Source organism: Procambarus clarkii, chromosome 77, assembly GCF_040958095.1.
Source record: "Procambarus clarkii isolate CNS0578487 chromosome 77, FALCON_Pclarkii_2.0, whole genome shotgun sequence".
NCBI lineage: Eukaryota > Metazoa > Arthropoda > Malacostraca > Decapoda > Cambaridae > Procambarus > Procambarus clarkii.
The window spans coordinates 16,895,562-16,920,686 of NC_091226.1; the positions used below are offsets into that span (position 1 = coordinate 16,895,562).

Genomic DNA, 25,125 nt, shown 5'->3' on the forward strand with positions numbered 1-25,125 from the left:
TTTATTTTGGTAATTGATAAATGGTTACTTAAAGATAAATAGATTTTCCCAATAATATAATTAGAATATATATAATCCAGTAAGATGATGATAGTGATTGGTAGCCTGTGAGGGGGAATAAAACAAAGAGTTAAGTGCTTTGTAAGTGCATTTATTGGCGTTGTTCAGTGAGCCTTTTCCCTTTTCACCTTAAAAAAGTAGCAAAACATACTTAATCAGCAAGATGAGGAACAAACTTTCAGAGATGAACCAAAATAATCCGTAGCAGCATTTTGGGCCGTCCTCAACACCTGGCCACGTGTCAGCTGTTGAGTGATGTTAACACAACCACTAATAATAATAATAATAATAATAATAATATGGAATGTCAGTTAGCAGGATATGCCACCTTGATCAACTTGGTGATTGGTGTCAGCAGAGTACCAAGGAGCCCTACTGCCCTAGAAGGTTATCTGAGCTACCCCAGATACAAGGGCTTCCCAGCAACATAAGAGGTATTCCCATAAATGTTGAGCCCACAGTGATAAAGAAAGCTACAGCATAACTTGATTACCAAGTAACACTTGAGGGCTCCCAAGCACCTGTTACTCCATTCAGTAATATCAAAATTGTTCTAAACCTTGAGCAAGACATTGTTGTCATGCTACTGCTTACTCACCAGATGCCTGGTTTGACCTTTCACTGCCTAGGAATGTGATGATGGCAGTGTGCTAAGAATCTAAGAAAATCAACCGACGACAAGCTTGACACAGACACCTTTACATGTTAGCCGCTAGAGGTACAAGTTTGTGTGCTGGCAACAGTGGAGACAGCCAAGCTTACACTTAAAATTTACATTTCCTCTTCAGCCTCATCTTCACCTTCTAGGACACTGTCAATTGCAACTTCCTCGTAGTCCTTTTCGAGGGCAGCCAAATCCTCACGGGCCTCTGAGAACTCTCCTTCTTCCATGCCCTCACCCACATACCAGTGAACAAAGGCCCTCTTCGCATACATCAAGTCAAACTTGTGATCAAGACGAGCCCAGGCCTCGGCGATGGCAGTGGTGTTAGAGAGCATACAGACTGCACGGGCCACCTTGGCCAGATCAGCACCAGGCACCACAGTAGGAGGCTGGTAGTTGATACCAACCTATACCACACCAAATAAATTAATTTTTCTGTTATTTTAGCAATATCTTATTTAATTGAGAGATCACAATATAATATTTTGACATTGTTTTTTGCAGAATAAAACAAGTTAAACCTTAATGGTAACATTTTAACAGACTTCTATCCATTAGCAAAAGGAATTTAAAATATAAAACTCCCCTGGAGTTCTGTAAACAGCAGAGGGGGCTATTAAATAACTGCAGTACAATACAAATATTTTCTAGACTCAACCTACCTTGAAACCAGTAGGACACCAGTCCACAAACTGGATGGACCGTTTTGTCTTTATGGTGGCGATGGCAGCATTGACATCCTTGGGGACCACATCTCCCCTGTACAGCAAACAGCACGCCATGTACTTTCCATGGCGGGGATCACACTTTACCATCTGTCAGATGAAAGCTGAGCATTAATTACCTGCCATGGTTCCCTTGTCATCTAGCAGTACTGGTCTATAGAATTACTCACCACATTATCCTATTCCTGTTTTTATATTCTCTTGATGTTTTGTTGAGGCAATCTTTCTTTCCATATGTTTTTACCTTTCTCACTAACTTTTAAATGTAAATTGTCCCAATTTGTCACTTAGTGATAGACAAACAAGCAAGACAAGAAAATATGTAATTGTCTTTCCCTTTTGGGAACTCTTGATTTATATCTGCCATTCCATTCAACTTTTGATTTAATCTGGGCCACCCTTGCGACTGCATGCAGGAACATACACCACACACACACACACACCCCACTAGGTATGCAGCTCTTCATTCACCACACACATCTGGCCAAGTCATACAAATATGTTAGCAAGGAAAGATTGAGGACCTGGTTTGCAGGTTCAAAGCAGGAGTTGGTGATCTCAGCCACAGAGATCTGCTCATGATAGGCCTTCTCAGCGGAGATAACAGGAGCGTAGGTGACGAGAGGGAAGTGGATACGAGGGTAGGGCACCAGGTTGGTCTGGAACTCTGTCAGATCCACATTTAGTGCCCCATCAAACCTGTAAGACAAGACCTTTGTTAGCTTTAAATGAGGTGGGCACAAGTGAATACTAGAGTGGACAATTATTAAAAGATCTGTCAACATTTTCCCATGTCATACTTGATGAATAATCTTATTATAAATTTATTTAAATAGTAGAGTGGAACCATAGGACAACTCTTGTGTCTGATGACTGTGAAGGAGTCTTTAATATTCATAACTCACCTGAAGCTATACACACACCCCAAGTGTACTCGAGATATGGCTCCTACAGATGTTTCTAGTCTGAGGAGGATTTGAACCTGCACACTTGGTACTCCTAAGCCCACGCCCTAGACCATTACACCACGACACAGTAAAAGAAATGCAACCCGAGGTTCAACTGAATCCGCTAGGGGTCCTGAAGCTTCCACTGAAGCTCAGTTGAGTTTCATATTCCCCCCCATCCCCCCCAATCCATGCACTCTACCAGTGGTCCAGTAGTTCTATCTCCAACACCTCTTCAAATGCTCAATGGATTCACATTAACATGATGTATCAATGAGAAAATCAGTACCAAGTGTCCAGGTACGAATCTTCACAGCTCCAACTGATTTTCTCACACATCACATTGTGATTTTTTTATTAGTGCATTTGAGATAGGTATATGAACTTCCCCTACTTTAGTCTATTGAACTATATCCCCAATGCCATACTGCAGGGAACCACAGCACAAGTTTCATAAGACTACAACCTTTCACTCTTCCTCCTCTACCCAACCACTTTGGCTGGACGGTAGAGCGATTGTCTCGCTTCATGCAAGTCAGCGTTCTATCCCCGACCGTTCAAGAGGTTGGGCACCATTCCTTTCCCCCATCCCATCCCAAATCCTTATCCTAGCCTCTTCAAAGTGCTATGAAGTCATAATGGTTTGGCACTTTCCCTTATTAAAAAAAAAAAAATCCCCACCCTTGCTTTCATACATTTTTTCCCATTCTTTCCCTCTCAAGATACTAGTCAGATGCTTCTTCCATATGATACCTTTATTTCACCTGTATACACCTGTCTCAATGTATTCTCCAGCATACTACTGACCTAGCCATACCACTCAAGTGTATTGTGCTTCACCGACTCCATCTCTTCAGCTTCCACTTCATTGCTCCCTTCACAACACCTCACATTTTCTCGGCGATATACCCATCCCACATATACTGGACGCTTTTCTAAGGAAACCCATTTCCACTGCTTGTAAGTGTGAGAACTCTGCCCCTTTCCAGACCCAAGTTTTAGTTATTGTATTTACTTTTAGGTTTCATTTGCATACAATACTCACTTGACAGACAACATTTTGAAAATCACACAAATTAGAAGATATTCAACTGTTATGTTTTATCCAGTTCAAATCTTGTCTTTTACTTATTTAAAATCTGAGCTAAAATATGATACCAAGAATTCATTATACAGAACATTACAAATTTTCTAAGACAGAATATTTTGATTCCTTGAGTCATCTTGTATCTTGGATGTTAAGTTAGCCAAGGGTTTTTAATCCATCTTGGCTTGAGCTGCATACTGACTAGATGTCTCATTTCTCAGTACAAACAAGTGGCAATTAATACTCTTACATAGCAAAAAAAAAAAAAGCATGTGGAATTATTTGACAAATACTTTAAATGTTTTCAAGACCTAGAAAAAATTCTACATAATGCCAAAGAAAACTAGACATCAAAGATAATGTTCCCAATTGTTTGAGGAGAAGATGTCTGTTAAGCATATCAAGTTCTTCCTAGCTAGCAAGTGACCCACTCTGCAACCCACAACACTTGACTAATTTTTAGGTACTGCACTTATCTACTGCCAAGTTAATCTTGAGGTTATCTTGAGATGATTTCGGGGCTTTTAGTGTCCCCCGCGGCCCGGTCCTCGACCAGGCCTCCACCCCCAGGAAGCAGCCCGTGAGAGCTGACTAACACCCAGGTACCTATTTTACTGCTGGTAACAGGGGCATAGGGTGAAAGAAACTTTGCCCATTGCTTCTCGCCGGCACCCGGGATCGAACCCAGGACCACAGGATCACAAGTCCAGCGTGCTGTCCGCTCAGCCGACCGGCTTCCCAGCAGAGGCGTTGGGCATCTAAAAACCTGGAAAATGCCTCATCCTTCTGGGAATCAAACCTAGAACCAGTCAATTGTGAGCTGATTACTAACCACTACAGTACAGGACTTGATGAAATTGAAACTAGGCTTAAACCATACCATAAATTTAGTATCTAAATATTTGAGAAAAGACTTTAGGCAAAAAACTTTGAATTCTGCATACACTGTACTATGTAACATACCCAGTATATTTCCTATTTTTATACATTCAATATTCACGTAAAATCAACATGCAAATATCTAGCCATTTCTTGGGTGTTGACAGACATATGCAATGGAAATAATTATCTGGATGAGGAGTATATTGAAGTTTGTGTAATGGTTTCTGTTGTGTTGTGTAAAGTGTTAAAAGTTTGTTATAGATGACTTCTGTCTACATCTCTGTCCTATCTATCCAATTACCAATCGGCTCTTGGTATACCTGAGAGAGGCAGTGATGGAGGAGACAACTTGGCCAATGAGTCGGTTGAGATTGGTGTAGGTAGGTCGCTCGATATTCATGTTCCTTCTACAGATATCGTAGATGGCTTCGTTGTCTACCATGAAAGCACATTCTGAGTGTTCCAATGTTGTGTGCGTCGTTAGGATGGCATTGTATGGCTCCACCACTGCTGTTGCTACCTGCGAATCATCAACAGCTCGTTAGTTATTGTTGAAAACAACATAGATTGTAATAAAATGGTTCTTTCTGGTTGGACCTCGGTGACTTCCTGAAGCTCACTCTCTGAATGGAATGAATCTGACCAGAGCCAGAACCTGGTCCTCTCAGAGGCACACAAAGCAGGGCATTGTTACAATCACCCTCACAAAAAAAAAAAAAACGCCAGGAAAGTAGGTGAAGCAATACAGCTTCAGACCTCAGATCAGAGCTGAAGGCCCATAAGCTGAAGCACCTGACAGTGGGGAAGGGACCAAGGAGCCATTGAGGCCCAACCAGAGAGAGGTTTCATTATATTTCATTGCTACATTTCTCTCCAGAAAACCAATTTCATTAGAAATATTGTAGCGGCTACTTTAACATTCCAGGAATTCCAAGTACGTTCTCCCAAGAAATAAGTACTTGTAAATGACTGTAAATATGCAAATAACTTCTCAATAAGTCATTTGCTACTTCAGTTCTTTTCTCTAAACCTTGCAATTGTTTGTATTGCTTCATTACTTAATGTTTCCTTTGGTGAGGTGGTCGTAACAATCCCATGCTTATTGTGCCTCTGTCAGGGGAGGCCAGGTTCTGGCTCTAGTCTCAGTAGGCTATTCAAGACTGCTAAACCTGATATGACTCGTGTGTGTGGAGCTACCTCAGTCAGCTAACTTCAGAACCACCATTTGGCCACTCCAGAAATCAAGAGTTTTAAGTTGAGGTTATAGGTGTATATTATAGTGGGTTTCCTGTATCGTACTGGAGGACCAGGATTCAGCAAACATTTATTCCTCTACTTAAGAACCTGTACATTTTTTCTCAATATTTGTTTACATTTATTAAGCCATTTATGAGCTCCATAGTACCAGGAGGCTGTTTATAACAATAACAGTTGATTGGAAAGTTTTGACAATTTTAGTAAATGTATATAAAGCCACCAAAGATTGAGGAAAGATGTGCAGGTTCATAAGTAGATGCATAACTGCCCTGTTGAATCTAGGTCCAGATCCTGAGACAACTACATGTTAAATATTGTATGACTAAATGTGTGTATACTCGCCTGTTTGTGTTTGTAGGAGTCGAGTTTCAGCTGCTTATGTACTTGCCTAGTTGTGCTTGCAGAGGTTTAGCTTTGGCTCTTTGGTCTCGCCTCTCAACCATCAATTAACTGATGAACAGATTCCCGAGCCTACTGGGCTCTATCATATCTACATTTGAAACTGTGTATGGAGTCAGCCTCCACCACATCACTGCCTAATGCATTGTGTGTGTGTGTGTGTAATTACCTAAGTAATTACCTAAGTGTAGTTACAGGATGAGAGCTACGCTCGTGGTGTCCCGTCTTCCCAGCACTCTTTGTCATATAACGCTTTGAAACTACTGACGGTCTTGGCCTCCACCACCTTCTCACTTAACTTATTCCAACCGTCTACCACTCTATTTGCGAAGGTGAATTTTCTTATATTTCTTCGGCATCTGTGTTTAGCTAGTTTAAATCTATGGCCTCTTGTTCTTGAAGTTCCAGGTCTCAGGAAGTCTTCCCTGTCGATTTTATCAATTCCTGTTACTATTTTGTACGTAGTGATCATATCACCTCTTTTTCTTCTGTCTTCTAGTTTTGGCATATTTAATGCTTCTAACCTCTCCTCGTAGCTCTTGCCCTTCAGTTCTGGGAGCCACTTAGTAGCATGTCTTTGCACCTTTTCCAGTTTGTTGATGTGCTTCTTAAGATATGGGCACCACACAACAGCTGCATATTCTAGCTTTGGCCTAACAAAAGTCATGAACAACTTCTTTAGTATATCGCCATCCATGTATTTAAATGCAATTCTGAAGTTAGAAAGCATTGCATAGGCTCCTTGCACAATATTCTTACTAATATTGTGTGTGTGTGTATGTGTGCATGCTAGGTAGTTTGGTACTGGAAGAGCAAAATTGTGATACCAGGTGCTGAAGAATCCAAGGTCTGTAAATTCCATTCAATGATCATTTAATCATGGATGAACTTGAATGCAAGTCCACTAGGATCTGGCATCTAACTTGGAATCTTACCATAAAAATAATAAATAAATTCCCAGAGATTATTTGTAGATAATTTAATCCATGACATAAAAATCCAGAGAACTAGTTTACAGACTTTATGAAGCAGTGTTTGTACCTGTGGTGCGGGGTAGATAGCGAACTCTAGCTTGCTTTTCTTGCCGTAGTCAACTGAGAGCCGCTCCATCAACAGGGAGGTGAAGCCAGAGCCAGTGCCCCCACCAAATGAGTGGAACACCAGAAAGCCCTAGTGTAAAGTACAGTAAAAAATAAATTACAGTACTTAATTATTAACATGAATTAGCACAATTAAGATCCTTTACCAACAAAAATAATAGTAAACTACTGAATATTAAATGTAATTTAAGATGTTGACCAAACCGCACACTAGAAAATGAAGGGCAAGTCGACACAATCGACTTGAGAATGGTCCAGGACAGACCGAAACGTCGTCGTCCCTTCATTTTCTAGTGTGTGGTTTGGTCAACATATTTCAGCCATGTTACTGTGACTCATCGTCTGCATAATTTAAGATTAATGTACATTATTTTGGATTCAGAGGGAATGTAGGAATTTTTTTAAATATTAAAGAAAAAACTTAATTTTCCTTGTGGAATTGCATAATAAACAATAGAATTACAATACAGTACTTAAACAATATATGCAATCAAACAATGAAGAGGAAATAGAATAAATGAATAAAAATATTAATACCGGTACTGTTCTTTACAGTATTTGTTTTCTTTGAAACTCAGAAATGCACCATTTTGAAAAGGCAAAGATTACAGCTGCACTTGAAAATCAATCATAAACCCAGAAATACTTTGAGTGAACCTGGAACTTCTTCTCAAGTCCATTTGCAAGTACTAATCGTAAATCTAAAAATCCCTCTCAAATACACATGCACAGCCCTTTCTAGTGTACCTGGATGTCCCTGCAGAATATACCCATAAATCCCTTTAAAGTGAACCTGCAGTTCCCGTTTAAGTGCACCCAGATGTCATTTCAATTTGTGCCTCAAAGTGACTTTTAAGATAACTTGGAAGTTCTCATGTAAACTCAAAATTTCCTCTGGAATGAATCTCAAGGATTTTGAGGGCAACTGGAGGTCTCTTCGGTACACCAAGAAGCTCTTTAATACAGTAGAAGGTATTTTAGTGCATATGGAGTTTCTCATTTGAACTTTGAGTATTTCTAATGAATGTAAAAGATTAGACACCCAATCCACCCATCTGAAAATAAAGGTAGTGATGATGTTTCAACCCATCCTGGACAGAAATGTTGTCACTTCCTTTATTTTCAGATGTTAAGGTTGGGTGTCTAATTTCCAGCCACATTATTGTGACTTGCTGTCTGAAATGTTAAGACATGACACATGCACTTGGAGGTTCCACTGTACACCTCAGGGAGGCCTTCAAACTTCTCATGTCGCAAAATCTCCTCTTAACATTATGCTGGCTCACCTGGAGTCCTGAGCACTGGTCAGCTAGCCTTCTACTTCTGTCCAAGACGAGGTCAACAATTTCTTTGCCAATGGTGTAGTGTCCGCGGGCATAGTTGTTGGCTGCATCTTCCTTTCCCGTGATGAGCTGCTCTGGGTGAAACAGCTGACGGTATGCCCCAGTCCGCACCTCATCTGATACGGACAAATTTTAAAGTGACAAACCATGACAATGGAAATGGCGTGTGAATGAAAACATAAATATTCTTTCATAATATCCTACTAGAGAGCCTTCCTCCTAGAGTATGCAGGTTCGCATCACTACAAGCTGACTCCTCTTTAGTCATCTCACTGCAGGGCAGTGCTTGTGCACATAAAAGTCCCACCTATTGTGTTGGCTCTGCTTCTGTGGGTGTTAGTAGTCTTTCACTTTAGCTGATGGCATACACCATCTGTATTTTGCCTCAAGCTTTTGTTGACTGATTAAAATGCTGTATGTATTTTGTAAGACATGGGCTACTTAAATTTGGATAGTACGCATGGGATATTGTGCTATTAAGTCTGAGAGTGCTACACAGAAATAGACATGTACACTACCTTTATTAATGTTTTGCATTCTACTGAATTCAGCTTCCCAATATATATTTTTAATCATTTCAGACACTCCACTTTCTTATACAGTACTTCCTCTAGTACTTCTGGTGGTAGTACACTCTCACCTTGCAAATTCAAGAACAAGCGGTCATAGATTCAAACTAGGGGAACAAAGTTGAAAAAAAACATTAGAAAATTCACTTTTGCAAAGTGGTAGATGGTTGAAAAAGTTAAGTGAGAAGATAATAGAGGTCAAACTGTCAGTAGTGTCAAAGAGTACCAGGAAGACGGGACACAAGCATAGTTCTCATCCTGTAATTACACTTGGGTAATTACACACTCGCCCACACTTTTTCTCACATACACTTCAAAGTACAAAAAAAAAGATTACCTAGAAGTGCCTATAGTTAAGACAGAAAAACTGGCCAAGGAACAAGGCCAGATGGAGTCTCACCTTGGGTTCCAAGAGAATGCATTCCACTACAAACTATTTTTCAGACATACAGAGAATGTAGCATATATATATATAACAAAAAAACAGTTCCAACCCTTGCCAAGCGTGGTAATCAAATTGCTAGAAAAATAATTTAAACCAAATGGGTAGAATGCCTGGATTACAAATTATATGACAACAGGGACAAATGGTGTTTGAATGAGAAGATCCTTTGTAACTAATCTACTTAGTTTTTATGATGGAACCACAGAAAACTTACAGGAAAGAGATAATTGGGTTGAAAGTATCTATCTGGACCCGAAAAAAAAGTTTTTAACAGTCCCACATCATAGGGTGTTCTGGTAGCTAGAACATATTGGAGGAGTGACAGGCAGACTAATGGCATGGCTGAAAATTTTTCTGACAGAAATGGTAGTGGTAATCAGTAGTAATGTATCAATCACCATGCTAGAGGTTTACTGTATGGTATTGTAGGCCTATATCATGTAATAAAGTGACAAAGTATATGTAGGTGAAATGTCCCAAAATTAGATATTGTAATTTGCAAGCGTGAAGTATTTATCAAAAGCACCAGTTAAGTTTGTTACATACACCAACACCAACCCACCTATAACAGAGGGCTCCAGATCAACGAAGATGGCCCTGGGGACATGTTTGCCGGAGCCAGTCTCGCTGAAGAAGGTGGTGAAGGAGTCATCTCCATCTCCCACAGTCTTGTCTGAAGGGATGGTGCCATCAGGGGCAATTCCATGCTCCAGACAGTACAGCTCCCAGCAGGCATTGCCCATCTGGACACCGGCCTGACCCACATGGATACTGATGCACTCACGCTGGTGGTACAAAACGGAGAGTTAGTGTAGGAAGTATGGTCAGTGCAAGAGGTACGGTCAATGTAGATGTGATTTATGTAGAAAGTGTGTTCAGTGTAGGAGGAGGAATAGTCAGTGTATGTGGTGTGAACAGTTACTGTAGGTAGATTAGAGCTAATTCAGGCAGATTGGTCAATGTAGGTATGAAGAGTAAATACTGTTCACATATACTGTACTTTTTTTTTTTTTTTGAGATATATACAAGAGTTGTTACATTCTTGTAGAGCCACTAGTACGCGTAGCGTTTCGGGCAAGTCCCTGGAATACGATCCCTGCCGCGAAGAATCGTTGTTACAACCAAGTACCCATTTTACTGTTGCATTAAACAGAGGCTACAGTTAAGGATTTGCGCCCAGTAAATCCTCCCCGGCCAGGATACGAACCCATGACAAGCGCTCGCGGAACGCCAGGCGAGTGTCTTCCACTACACCACGGAGACTATGGTGACGGATGGTGATGGTAAGACCACGAAGACTTCTGAAGATATACTGTATAGCCTATGCAAATGTGTATGTGTGTAGACTGACAACTCAAAAGAGAATGAGGCCCTGCATGCACTGTTGCAAATTGCACACTTGCCTCAACAACATCGAAAGGACCTAAAACTAGAAGAGTCCAAAATTTTCGATAACAAAGTCTACCTTTGTTTAAGTCTACCAAAGTTTACCTTCTTTATATGTTATTTTCAATATATTTATAACTGAATTCTGAAAATTTTCATTAAAACAAGACAAAAACAGAGGCTTCATGCTGTATGGTATTGTAGTGGTCCCTTCATGTTGTCACGAGATGCCACTGCATACCACCATGTAAGAAGACCCACATATCTATAGATCATCACGTACAATCAGAAGACTACGATGTTACTAAACTTGGGTTTGGTTAGAAGTACAGTACAGTATATAATTCACCTGGAAGTTTACATTAAATACCAGAAAATATATACCTGCCAAGTGTAAACTGTCAGCAGAACTATTCACAAACTCTGCATCACTATATGTGATGGAATGTAAACAAAATTATAAATTTAGAGATAACTGATAAATGTTCAAGATATCTGCTAGTATTTCATTCAAAACTATGTACAGTTCTACCAGAAATCTTAGAAACTAGAAAGCTTGCCTTCTGTAGGTAGGCAAGTACATGCATGAGAATGTAACCTTTCCACTGCAGCCTGCTGGAAAGGTGTTAAGTGCACAATAAACATTTTAAAATTATATACAGTATAAGTATTTCATCATATCAGAAGACACTGACCTTTCTTCTGTTCACTTGCAGGATGATTATTATTTATTATGTAACCCACATACTAAACTAAACTCAGGCCCTGGGGGTCACAGTGATAATAGTTTGATCAACTCTGATTAGCCTGTTGATGCACATGTTAAACTCTTAAGAAAGTTATATATTTTTTTTTTTTTTTTTTTGAGATATATACAAGAGTTGTTACATTCTTGTACAGCCACTAGTACGCGTAGCGTTTCGGGCAAGCCCTTAATCCTATGGTCCCTGGAATACGATCCCCTGCCGCGAAGAATCGTTTTTTCATCCAAGTACACATTTTACTGTTGCGTTAAACAGAGGCTACAGTTAAGGAATTGCGCCCAGTAAATCCTCCCTGGCCAGGATACGAACCCATGACATAGCGCTTGCGGAACGCCAGGCGAGTGTCTTACCACTACACCACGGAGACTGCTAAATGTTAAATGAGACTGCATATGTTTGAGCTAGTTAAACAGATTTTGGGTTCAGTTCATGAACTCGTTACGTGTTTCTGTAACCTTTTCTACCACTGCCCACAGGATAGGTATGTAGGATGAGCACTAAAAAATGGTCTAGCAGCGACATCACACAAGCGAATTCAAAAACATCTGACTGACCAATGCATCAAAGCAAACACCAAACTTCAATGTAAACTACTTAGGGAAAGATGGCATATGCCCCCAAACTGTTTCAATAAATCACATGCACAACTTTGGTTAAAGTGAAAGGCCCCAACATGGCCTAGGATCAGGGCTGAGAATGATAGGCAATTATTTAATGTGCATAAGCACATAGTCTCCATAGTTTTTAAATAAAAAATTGTCCTCTCCCCATCAACAAGGAAGAATAACTCTTATGCACTGCCCAGAAGTGAGATGATACCTGGTTGATACCTGGTTGATGGGTATGGGGTGCATAATTAATGAACTAAAAACATTACAGTACTAGTATCTCTAAATCACAACAGGGTAGATAGAAGAAGTTTTTTTTTGGGGGGGGAGGGACAAGTTAAAATACAAATAGCTGAATTTCTATTCCCTAATGTATATGACTGGTTTTAGATTTCAGGTGAAAGTATAATTGAGCTTCTTTCTCTAGATTCATTCATGAAGAAGATTCATTATAATACGCTAGGAAGTCAACATTTTTGCAAAGATACTTGTACGTATAGCATTTCAGGGCAAGTGTTTAACAATAGGGGCAGTAAACAAACCATAACTATCCCAGGAGTGTGCGTCACTGCTCGGTAAATATCACCCTTTAAAAGTCATGTCGAAACTCAGGAAAGGTCACTATGAATTATATACTGTACAGCCTAGGATGACACAGTATAGTTTAGGGGCATGACAGCCAAGTGGACAGCACTTGGGGGGGGGGGGGGGTTCGTAGTCCTAAAGGTCTGGGTTCGATCCCCGGCAGAGGTGGACACAAATGGGCAGAGCTTCTTTCACCCTGATGTAACCACACAACAAGCTCCTGGGTACCTATTTACTGCTAGGTGAATAGGTGCATTAGGTGATATGAGATGCAGTCAACCATATCTGTCCCACCAGGGATTCGATCCCGGAATTTCCAACTCTTAGTCGAGAACAAACATTGTGGCGATACAGTTCATTTAGCTAAGCAAGTTACAATCTTGATGAGCTAGTTACAAAATTGACTTATATTGAATTTGGTAACTAGCTTATCAAGATTGTAACTTGCTTAGCTAAATGAACTGTGGGGTTCAGTCCCTGAGCCCATTATGTGCCTCTGTAACCCTTTCCACTACCGCCCACAAGATGGGCATGAGGTGCATAATAAATGAACTAAACTAAAACTAAAACTGTTACAATACATTGTTTGCATGATTTGTCATGTGATACCTGTAGTTCTGAACATTAAAGTGATTAACACACAAATACTCAGTAAAGAGGTTTAATTCAGGGTTTATGCTAAAGTGCATTTGGAAAACTGATTGAAGTGAAATGGCAAAGTTATTGATGATACTAAATATAAGAAAACTAATTACAAGTACAGTGAATTACTGTAATTTTGCTTGGAGTAAGATTCTAATTTTAAAACTAATTACAGTAAAACACTAATATACAAATAATTACAGTAACATACTGTACTAATATTAAAAATAATTATGGTAAAACACTAATAATAATAATACAGTAAATTACTATTGTAATAAAGTATAGTAATTGACAATATAATTTCTTGAATAAGAAAAATGAAATAAAAGGACAATAAAATAATTGTTCACAGAAAAATGGATAATAAAATTATGAGAATTAAAAAAAAAAGGGAAGGGGAGAGGTGAAGGCAGATAGGCAGGGAAGGAAGAAGTGAAGGCAAGCAGGGAAAGAAGGAAGAGGTGAAGGCAGGGAGGTGAGGAGGAAAGGAAGGAAACAGGGTAGATTAGGAGATGCATGAAGGTAGTGTCACCTGCGTGTGTGTCAATAATGACATTCACGTCAATACCTGGGCTCAGGCAACTTACGTACGTACCTGTGTATTCGCCTACTTGTGCTTGCGGGGGTTGAGCTCTGGCTCTTTGGTCCCGCCTCTCAACTGTCAATTATTGTACAGATTCCTGAGCCTATTGGGCTCTTATTATATCTACATTTGAAACTGTGTATGGAGTCTGCCATATGCATTCAATTTGTTAACAATCATAAGTTTCCACCTGTCTCCCCCTCCCCCCCTTGTTCATGTTCCACCCATGCTAAATAGTGTGTCTTTATCCACTCTGTCAATAATTCCAAGCATTTAGTAGGTGGTGATCATGTCTCCACCTTTTCTCTCCTCATACCTCTCACTTCTGGGACTAGTCTGGTGACATAGCTCTGAATCTTCTCTAACTTTGCCTTGTGTTTAGCTAGGTATTGACTCCAGGCTGGAGCTATTCAACTTGGACCTGTCCAGGCTGAAATTTAAATTTGGGTGAGACTAACCCAAAGCATCTGACCTCCAACTTTGGACACTCAAGAGAGGCAGACACTCTTATGGTATAGATGTTCAGTACTCAGTTCCCCTCTCTTATAATTCTATCTATCTCTTCCTCTCTCTCTCTCTCTTCTGTATCACAGTTTGGAGCATAATACAGTTACATGGTCAATATTGAACCCCTACTTTCTGTCTGTACTTGTCTGTCTGTAAAGTTCATCTTTACTTGTGTGTTCCATTAATCCTTTACAGCAGAAGGGTCAAACTAATCTTAACATGGTCATGTAACTTAAGCAAAGTCATTCACAGTAAACTGCCGGCTAACCGTTATTAATCTTACGTGACCTTACGAGTGGTTTATTGTGATTAATATAATATGGGCAATGATGGCGAGTACTGACTTGTCAGTAACTACCTGTCATGGTGAGTACTGACCTGTCAGGAACTACCTCTCATGGTGAGTACTGACCTGTCAGGAACTACCTGTCATGGTGAGTACTGACCTGTCAGTAACTACCTGTCATGGTGAGTACTGACCTGTCAGGAACTACCTGTCATGGTGAGTACTGACCTGTCAGTAACTACCTGTCATGGTGAGTACTGACCTGTCAGGAACTACCTATCATGGTGAGTACTGACCTGTCAGGAACTACCTGTCATGGTGAGTACTGACCTGTCAGGAACTACCTATCATGGTGAGTACTGACCTGTCAAGAACTACCTATCATGGTGAGTACTGACTTGTCAGGAACTACCTATCATGGTGAGTACTGACTTGTCAGTAACTACCTATCATGGTGAGTACTGACCTGTCAGGAACTACCTATCATGGTGAGTACTGACCTGTCAGGAACTACCTATCATGGTGAGTACTGACTTGTCAGGAACTACCTATCATGGTGAGTACTGACTTGTCAGGAACTACCTCTCATGGTGAGTACTGACCTGTCAGGAACTACCTATCATGGTGAGTACTGACCTGTCAGGAACTACCTATCATGGTGAGTACTGACCTGTCAGGAACTACCTATCATGGTGAGTACTGACCTGTCAGGAACTACCTATCATGGTGAGTACTGACCTGTCAGGAACTACCTATCATGGTGAGTACTGACCTGTCAGGAACTACCTATCATGGTGAGTACTGACCTGTCAGGAACTACCTATCATGGTGAGTGCCTAGGAGTGGTTGGACAGTTAGGGTTCCTAAGCTGCATTTACAACCTTCTAAAATGCCATTTGAGCCAATTCATTAAAACAAAAATGTCAACTTTTTGGGTCTAACAATACATATTAACACGCTTGACCAAACAGTTGGTGTATTATTATTTTAGGAGGATGGAGGTGGCTTCTACAACCTCCTCTTCAGTGTGAGAACAGTGAGGGGCAACAACAATGGAGTGAGGGAATATAATTGATAAATTAAGACGGAATAAGATGGTGAAACTGAAAGTTTGATAGTGAGTGATATAGCGAAAATGACATTGTGGGGATAGATTATAAGAGATATATAGTGAGTGCAAGTTTATTACAGAAACAACCGTGGACATCTTCAAGAGGAGACAAGATTGAAAGTAGGGGTTCAATATTGACCATGTAACTGTATTATGCTCCATCTTCAAGATTGTTTCCTTCAAGGAGTGCCGGACCAACCGGGCTATGGTGGATATGTGGGCCTGAGGGCCGCTCCAAGCAACAGCCTGGTGGACCAAACTCTCACAAGTCAAGCCTGGCCTCGGGCCGGGCTTGGGCAGTAGAACAACTCCCAGAACCCCATCAACCAGGTATATGTGGGCCTGAGGGCCGCTCCAAGCAACAGCCTAGTGGACCAAACTCTCACAAGTCAAGCCTGGCCTCGGGCCGGGCTTGGGGAGTAGAAGAACTCCCAGAACCCCATCAAGCAGGTATATGTGGGCCTGCGGGCCGCTCCAAGCAACAGCCTGTTGGACCAAACTCTCACAAGTCAAGCCTGGCCTCGGGCCGGGCTTTGGGAGTAGAAGAACTCCTAGAACCCCATCAAGCAGGTATCAACCAGGTATCAAGTGGGAATACTGAGGCATTGTGAAATCTTATGAGTGAGAATATAAGCAAAATGTCGAGGCACAGAGGTTTATGAGAGCGAGAGAAGGGGAGGTAGACAGCTGGCAGCAGACGGAGGGCCGCCACCTGTATTGACCCACCACGCCCACCACCATCATAGTCCCGTCACCAACACTACCCACTCCAATACCGTTCTCCATTCTCCACTCCATTCACCGTTCAGGTGAATACTCTCCAAGTATTCACATGAACGTCATCATCCTCCTAGTGGCCTCGACGGGGACTCGAAGCCCCCCCCCCTCTCTCATTCTCTCAAGTTTTCCAAGTTGATTTTGAACTGAAGTAATGTCTTGACATTTACGGCTACGGCGGGTAGGGGGTTCCATGGGGTTATAACCTTGTGGGTGAAAGAGCACCTACAGTTTTCTGCCCTACATTGTGGCTTGTTGAGCTTTAAGCCTATTGCGCTTTGTAATTTAATTGAAATTACCATTAAAGCCTGTATCACCCTCGGGAGGGTTATTGAGGCCACCTTGGTGGCTTAGACCAACATACTCTAGAACTAAATTCGACGCGGGCAGTGGACACATTCATGTACGCCATAATTCTCCGCCATGTTATCTTGAATGAGGTCATGACAGCCTGGTAAGACGCGTCCAGTGCCATCTTGTGACCAACTGCAAAACTTGAGATGAGACGCCACCTTCCCCGAAAATATTTGCCGTAACAGAAGTCGCCAAACACCGAGTGAAACCATTTCAGATTTCTGGCGGATTATGGATCTTTGCCCAAGAGATTGTAAAGTTCTCTCTCCCGGAGAGAGAGAGAGATAGAGTCAGAGAGGAGGGATGGAAGATAAGGAAGGAGGGAAGCGAGTGATGGAGGGAGGGGAAAAGGGACAGAAGGAGTAAGGGAGGGAAGGAGACCAGTGAGGGAGGAATGACGATGAAGGAAGAAAGAGGAAATTGGGAGGGAAATTCCAGCACGACTCATTCATAAGTCCTACCTTCCCTCCCTCCACAGCAACCCCTTCCATTAACCACTATTCCCCTTAACACCGTCTCCCCCTTTCCCTGCTCTTCCATTATATTATTCTCTGTGTTCTTTTCCAACATTCTTATTTCTCTAACTTCTAGAATACTTAACCTGCCATCAAGGCCTTCTTCACTCTAGTCCATAGGAGCTAGCCGGGAAGGACCCCCATACAGATAACTATATAATTCCATCACACCTTCAAACTCTCCATATGCAAGCTAGGCTATTTTTTATTAACATTTCGATATATCTCTAATCTGGTTTAATAAAATGTAGTAGTACGACTATTCCAGCGTTCCTTATAGCGAGGGGCCGCCCGTCACTGGACCAGAGCATGCATGGTCACGCCCATGACCTCTGGTGGCACCCCCCCCCCCTGACCATGTTGCAATTGCATGCTGCCCCCCCCCCCTGTGGGGAGCACAGTGTCACGACCAGATGATATCAATGCATCGTCTGGTCCCTGATTGGCTCAGAGGATGTGGTCACTACTATCGCAGCATATAGGTTATCGTACACATACTTTTACAACTTAAATACAACTCTTAATTTGCATGATACAAATAATACAATATGTAAACTCAACTCACAAATATACAAATACGGCAACTTGTAATAACTAATAACATTATTATTAAAATTATTATTGTTGTTGTTTAAGATTCACTACCTGGTTCCAGGTAGCACGGGCTATGGTGAGCCCGTAGTTCTATTAAAATTAATTCCTGAGGATATTTGCGTTACTGCGGACTGGCAGGAGACGCTGTACCAAGTGAACTACTGTAGTCTCGACCAGTGTGGGGGGGGGGAGTGCCAGGGTTATTGGTCACTCTCATAACTACATCATTTATATTGTAATTGGAAGAGTAAGTTCCATTACCGAGTCTTTATTCATCTGTTACGCTACGATGATAAATTACTCAAATTGTTAAAATCTTGACAAAACAATTAAGAGAAAGAGAGTGAGGGGGAAATGGACAAGAGAGACGAGTAACATTATTAAAAACAAACAGAAAGAGACATGATCACAACATACTGAGTGGGATAGATCATGTAGAACAATATTCCACACGGGAAGAAACAAAATAAGTTTAAACAGATACAGTTTTCAGAGAACTAAGTCACAAGGACAATACTCACACGTAGTAAACAAATAAGCAAGTGCAATGAAGCAGAAGTGGTAGAAGCCACCTTCACTCCCACCTTTAAGAGTTATGATAGACCAACAAAACCAAATCTGGAGGTTAAATTGCAACATAGAGGCGACCTTATAGGTACGAGAAGCGGGTCCCAAGAGCCAAATACCTCACATCCCTTCGCAGCATCTTTGACCTAGTAAACACCCTCAAACTCCAGATAATATACCATGCGTTGCTACTGGAGAATTGAGGTCGCTAGGCTACCATGACTACCATAGCCTCGGGGCTCCGATATTCCCGCCACACCTTATGATGCTACTTGCCAACACCATCACAGATCCCTTGTCTATACAGTATACCTAGGTCATAAGAATATTTATGTGTGTAAATCACGAAAATAAACACGTGATAAAAAATGTGACAGTGTCAGACAGTGTCACTCCTTCTGAAGATGTATTAATATACGAAAGTACTTAAGGAAATTCCTGTTTCAATGGTATTTATGTGTACGTCTGATACCATACTACTTGTGTAAAGGAGGAATTGTATATGTTTATCTCTCAGAATGTTTGATAATATGTTTATTGCTTGTGATGTGTGTATGTATGTATTAACACGATGTACTGAACGGTGTGAGAATAGCTTGAGCTACCTCATCCCTTTGTGTGTATTTTACCTCAATAAACTTATTTCAATCACAGATCCAGCTATCGCTTCTTTCACGAGTTCTCCCTTCTTTCACCACCCACTTCCAGGTCCTATTTAAAGTGGTTCCTTTTGTCTTAGAAGAGACCGAAACATTTTTTGAAGAAAGAGCCCTTCGTAATTCCCTATAGCGTTGGAAAACACAATAAAATTCAAAATTCTAAACGAAATCTGGGCAAGACAGATTTCCAACAGAAGCGAACTGTGTAGAGGTGGGCGAGCAGGCGCCCCTCAAGCGGAAGTCTCAATATACACAACACATAAATGACACTTGATGAGTTTAACACACTGTAGTTGATGACTAGGAGGAGGAGGAGGATACCTCACAGTGCCGCCCTCATCCTCACAGTATCTCCCTCACAGTGAGGCTGACTCCATACACAGTTTCAAATGTAGATATGATAGAGCCCAATACGCTCAGGAATCTGTACACCAGTTGATTGACGGCTGAGAGGCGGGACCAAAGAGCCAGAGCTCAACCCCCGCAAGCACAATTAGGTGAGTACAGTCTCCCACCCACTACCATGTAGCCTCACTAACTGCTCTATAATCCAGCCCACTACCATGAAGGCCAAGCATCCAATCACTACTATGTAACCCCACCCACTGTCACAAAGCCCTACCCACTACCATGTACCTCCACCCATACCATGAGGCCTCATTACTACCATAAATTCCCAACTACTACCATGCAGCCCCACCCCATTACCATGTAGCCCAATTAAACCAATTAATCAAAATGCTATTCTATAGTTCCTCGAATTACTACAAAAAGTATTAATCCGTGAATTCAGATAGTAAACCTAGGAAATTATCAGTAAACTCACGTATGTTAAAGTAATTAGCATCCACTAAGCTCACCGACCTTCTAGAATAGTCTGGTATTGATTACCTTCTCAAAGCTCTAGTTACAATAGTGCTATACTGTAACAGAATTATCAAAAGAAGGCGCCTAGCCCGGAAGACCACACATACAGATATACACATACGCATACTTTAACTAAGGCCAGAAACTGCCATACTAGAAAAAAATGATTGCGGCTCGCGAAATTGATTTTGTTCCATTTTCTGTTTGTGAGTCCTTTGGTAGGTTAGGTTAAGGCACTTTAGCACGACAGTTTCTTAAAGTTGAGAGCATTGGAGAGAACGGGCTGTTCTACTACGTGTGACTTGGCCGGACAAACCTATTTTGACAGTAGTGATACCAATAACATTAATAGTAGCAGTGGTAGGAGTAGTAGTTAGAATATTAGTATTATAAATAGTCGTATTAGCCTAGTTACTGCGGCAATGATAGTCGTATTAGCCTAGTTACTGCGGTATGATAGTCGTATTAGCCTAGTTACTGTGGTATGATAGTCGTATTAGCCTAGTTACTGCGGTATGATAGTCGTATTAGCCTAGTTACTGCGGTATGATAGTCGTATTAGCCTAGTTACTGCGGTATGATAGTCGTATTAGCCTAGTTACTGCGGTATGATAGTCGTATTAGCCTAGTTACTGCGGTATGATAGTCGTATTAGCCTAGTTACTGTGGTATGATAGTCGTATTAGCCTAGTTACTGCGGTAATGATAGTCGTATTAGCCTAGTTACTGCGGTATGATAGTCGTATTAGCCTAGTTACTGCGGTATGATAGTCGTATTAGCCTAGTTACTGCGGTATGATAGTCGTATTAGCCTAGTTACTGCGGTATGATAGTCGTATTAGCCTAGTTACTGCGGTATGATAGTCGTATTAGCCTAGTTACTGCGGTATGATAGTCGTATTAGCCTAGTTACTGTGGTATGATAGTCGTATTAGCCTAGTTACTGCGGTATGATAGTCGTATTAGCCTAGTTACTGCGGTAACGATAGTCGTATTAGCCCAATTACTGCGGTAATGATAGCCGTAGCCTAATTATTGCAGCAATGATAGCCGTAGCCTAATTATTGCAGCAATGATAGCCGTAGCCTAATTATTGCAGCAATGATAGCCGTAGCCTAATTATTGCAGCAATGATAGCCGTAGCCTAATTACTGCGGCAATGATAGCCGTAGCCTAATTATTGCAGCAATGATAGCCGTAGCCTAATTATTGCAGCAATGATAGCCGTAGCCTAATTACTGCGGCAATGATAGCCGTAGCCTAATTATTGCAGCAATGATAGCCGTAGCCTAATTATTGCAGCAATGATAGCCGTAGCCTAATTATTGCAGCAATGATAGCCGTAGCCTAATTACTGCGGCAATGATAGTCATAGCCTAATTATTACGACAGCAGTAATATCTTTATGTAATAACATATCACTGAACAGTAATTGCTGCAATTACATGTGCATTTTTCATTCAGATCACTTGACTTTTTCCATAAATTACTCAAACCACCGGACCATGTTGTTACAGCTAACTCAAACAATTGAGTGAAATAACTGAACAGAATATTAAGTATATGAAATTACAGCCTATCCTCCTCTCTTGATAGTACTTATAGTAACAAGGAGGCTCATAGTATATATAGGAGGACTATAGTATATATAGGAGGCCCATAGTATATATAGGAGGACTATAGTATATATAGGAGGACCATAGTATATATAGGAGGACTATAGTATATATAGGAGGACCATAGTATATATAGGAGGACTATAGTATATATAGGAGGACCATAGTATATATAGGAGGACTATAGTATATATAGGAGGACTATAGTATATATAGGAGGACTATAGTATATATAGGAGGACCATAGTATATATAGGAGGACTATAGTATATATAGGAGGACCATAGTATATATAGGAGGACTATAGTATATATAGGAGGACCATAGTATATATAGGAGGACTATAGTATATATAGGAGGACTATAGTATATATAGGAGGACCATAGTATATATAGGAGGACTATAGTATATATAGGAGGACTATAGTATATATAGGAGGACTATAGTATATATAGGAGGACTATAGTATATATAGGAGGACTATAGTATATATAGGAGGACTATAGTATATATAGGAGGACTATAGTATATATAGGAGGACTATAGTATATATAGGAGGACTATAGTATATATAGGAGGACTATAGTATATATAGGAGGACTATAGTATATATAGGAGGACTATAGTATATATAGGAGGACTATAGTATATATAGGAGGACTATAGTATATATAGGAGGACTATAGTATATATAGGAGGACTATAGTATATATACAAACCTACAACGAAATTAGAAACTAGAAATCTGAACTATTGAGTTGGTCAAGCTGGGAAACTAATTTTGACTTGTGTTGGTTTGACAATCTGAACTTAGCCTTCCTAGGCCTAATACACGATATCTGAGGCCTAATACGCGATATCTGAGGCCTAATATAGTACATATGTGTGCTATACTAGGCCTAGGAATATTTAAGTTTGTTTTTAGCTTCATTTTTTTAAGAATAACTTGTTAGTCGGTATACTACTGTTTAAGAGCCAAATTGACGACTGTCACAATAGGTACTATCTAAACAAGAGGATGGGTTGGTCAGCGGGTACTGAGGGCAGAGGGTACCCACTTCTCCCAATACTGGGAACAATTAGTCCGGGGCGGTCCTGCTCTATCAGGTATCATAATTGCTTTGATAAGAAGGCAGTCCTCGTGGCGCAGTGGTAAGACACTCGTACGGCCCTTCGCAAACGATTTGGCCTGGGTTCGTATCCTGGCAGGGGAGGATTGACTGGGCTCCAATCCTGAACTGTACGCCTCTCATCGCCCAGAAGTGATTGGGTCTGGTTGTGTAACAATTTGGCGGGTCGTATTCCAGGGGAAATTAGGATTAAGGACTTGCCTGAAAGGCTACGCGTGCTATAGCGGCTTCACAAGAATGTAACAACTCTTGTATATATAAATATATAAAAGTGAGTCACCGGAGATATGCTATGGATGACTTTGTAGGCGGGGCTGCCTTACGTCACTATGGCTCCTTGCAACATCTATTACTCAAGCCGTCACTATGGCTCCTTGCAACATCTATTACTCAAGCCGTCACTATGGCTCCTTGCAACATCTATTATTCAAGCCGTCTCTATGGCTCCTTGCAACATCTATTGCTCAAGCCGTCACTATGGCTCCTTGCAACATCTATTGCTCAAGCCGTCACTATGGCTCCTTGCAACATCTATTACTCAAACCGTCTCTATGGCTCCTTGCAACATCTATTGCTCAAGGCGTCACTATGGCTCCTTGCAACATCTATTACTCAAGCCGTCACTATGGCTCCTTGCAACATCTATTACTCAAGCCGTCACTATGGCTCCTTGCAACATCTATTATTCAAGCCGTCTCTATGGCTCCTTGCAACATCTATTGCTCAAGCCGTCACTATGGCTCCTTGCAACATCTATTACTCAAACCGTCTCTATGGCTCCTTGCAACATCTATTGCTCAAGGCGTCACTATGGCTCCTTGCAACATCTATTACTCAAGCCGTCACTATGGCTCCTTGCAACATCTATTACTCAAGCCGTCACTATGGCTCCTTGCAACATCTATTACTCAAGCCGTCTCTATGGCTCCTTGCAACATCTATTACTCAAGCCGTCTCTATGGCTCCTTGCAACATCTATTACTCAAGCCGTCTCTATGGCTCCTTGCAACATCTATTACTCAAGCCGTCACTATGGCTCCTTGCAACATCTATTGCTCAAGCCGTCACTATGGCTCCTTGCAACATATATTACTCAAGCCGTCACTATGGCTCCTTGCAACATATATTACTCAAGCCATCACTATGGCTCCTTGCAACATCTATTACTCAAGCCGTCTCTATGGCTCCTTGCAACATCTATTACTCAAGCCGTCTCTATGGCTCCTTGCAACATCTATTGCTCAAGCCGTCACTATGGCTCCTTGCAACATCTATTACTCAAGCTTTAAATCACTCGAATTTGCAGTCGTATCGGATTTTGTTGCTGACGTTCCCAATACAAAATTTAAATCCCGATTCAATACTGGATTTTTTCCCCCTATGATAGGTTGAAGAGCAGAAATATACTGAGTATATAGAGTTTAGTTTAATATATACCATATAGGTATAGAGCTGTTAACTCTTGGGTACGGGTTGGCATATAGTAGAGCAGGTAGAGGGTAAGGAAGGGACAGGCAGACAGGAGGCCTATGGTGGTAAAATTTGACAGGTCTCCTCTTGCAGAGAACCTTCAGCAGATCGATGCCAGAAGAGGGCGGCCAGACACCCACCAGCCTAGCGGGGCCATCACACATCACCAACAGAAAGAAACTTGCGGGTCCCTATACTCACCATTTTTGTAGCTTTACGAATGTCCCGTTAACGAAAGGAAGAACTAGCAGGATGTGTGTGTGTGTGTAGGGGGGAGGGAGCTGTAGTGCCCTGGGCTTGCAAGAACTATGAGAAGCAGCCCTCGCAACACTCACGGCTTAACTGCTCGTTGGCTCCAGGGTGGGGCGCTTTTGTGGTCCGGTGGGCGGTGCGCGCGCCGCCACTCCCATATACTCTTCCTCCCCATTAACTACCATTATCCACACTATAGCCCATTTACCAAACCAATTACACTATTTACTCAAAATTTATAATTATAATACCTTGTTGGAAACAGATTAATGCATGATTTTAAAGCCAAAACTGTATTTTTTCATATGGAAATGAATACGATCAGGGAGACCGAAAACTGCTTTCCAATAATGAACACCGAGCGCCTGAA

The 25,125-nt window shown here is 41.2% G+C and overlaps 1 protein-coding gene across 1 annotated transcript; it reads right to left on the reverse strand.

Annotated features, from left to right (window-relative positions):
• Positions 1–130: 130 nt before the first annotated feature.
• LOC123747171 (tubulin alpha-1A chain) lies at positions 131–24,866 on the reverse strand. Its single transcript, XM_045729205.2, has 8 exons — positions 24,705–24,866; positions 10,041–10,263; positions 8,408–8,580; positions 7,063–7,191; positions 4,686–4,885; positions 1,974–2,148; positions 1,387–1,539; positions 131–1,131 (listed from the first exon to the last, which is right to left on the reverse strand). Exons 1-8 carry the CDS (start codon positions 24,705–24,707, stop codon positions 832–834), a joined length of 1,356 nt encoding a protein of 451 aa, XP_045585161.1. The 5' UTR covers positions 24,708–24,866; the 3' UTR covers positions 131–831.
• Positions 24,867–25,125: the final 259 nt, after the last annotated feature.

Coding starts and splice junctions, on each gene's coding strand:
- LOC123747171 (XM_045729205.2), bottom strand. Junction 2,149..4,685: donor TCCATCACTGCCTCTCTCAG/GTATACCAAGAG, acceptor CTTGTCTTACAG/GTTTGATGGGGCACTAAATG. Junction 1,132..1,386: donor GGTGTCCTACTGGTTTCAAG/GTAGGTTGAGTC, acceptor GGTGTGGTATAG/GTTGGTATCAACTACCAGCC.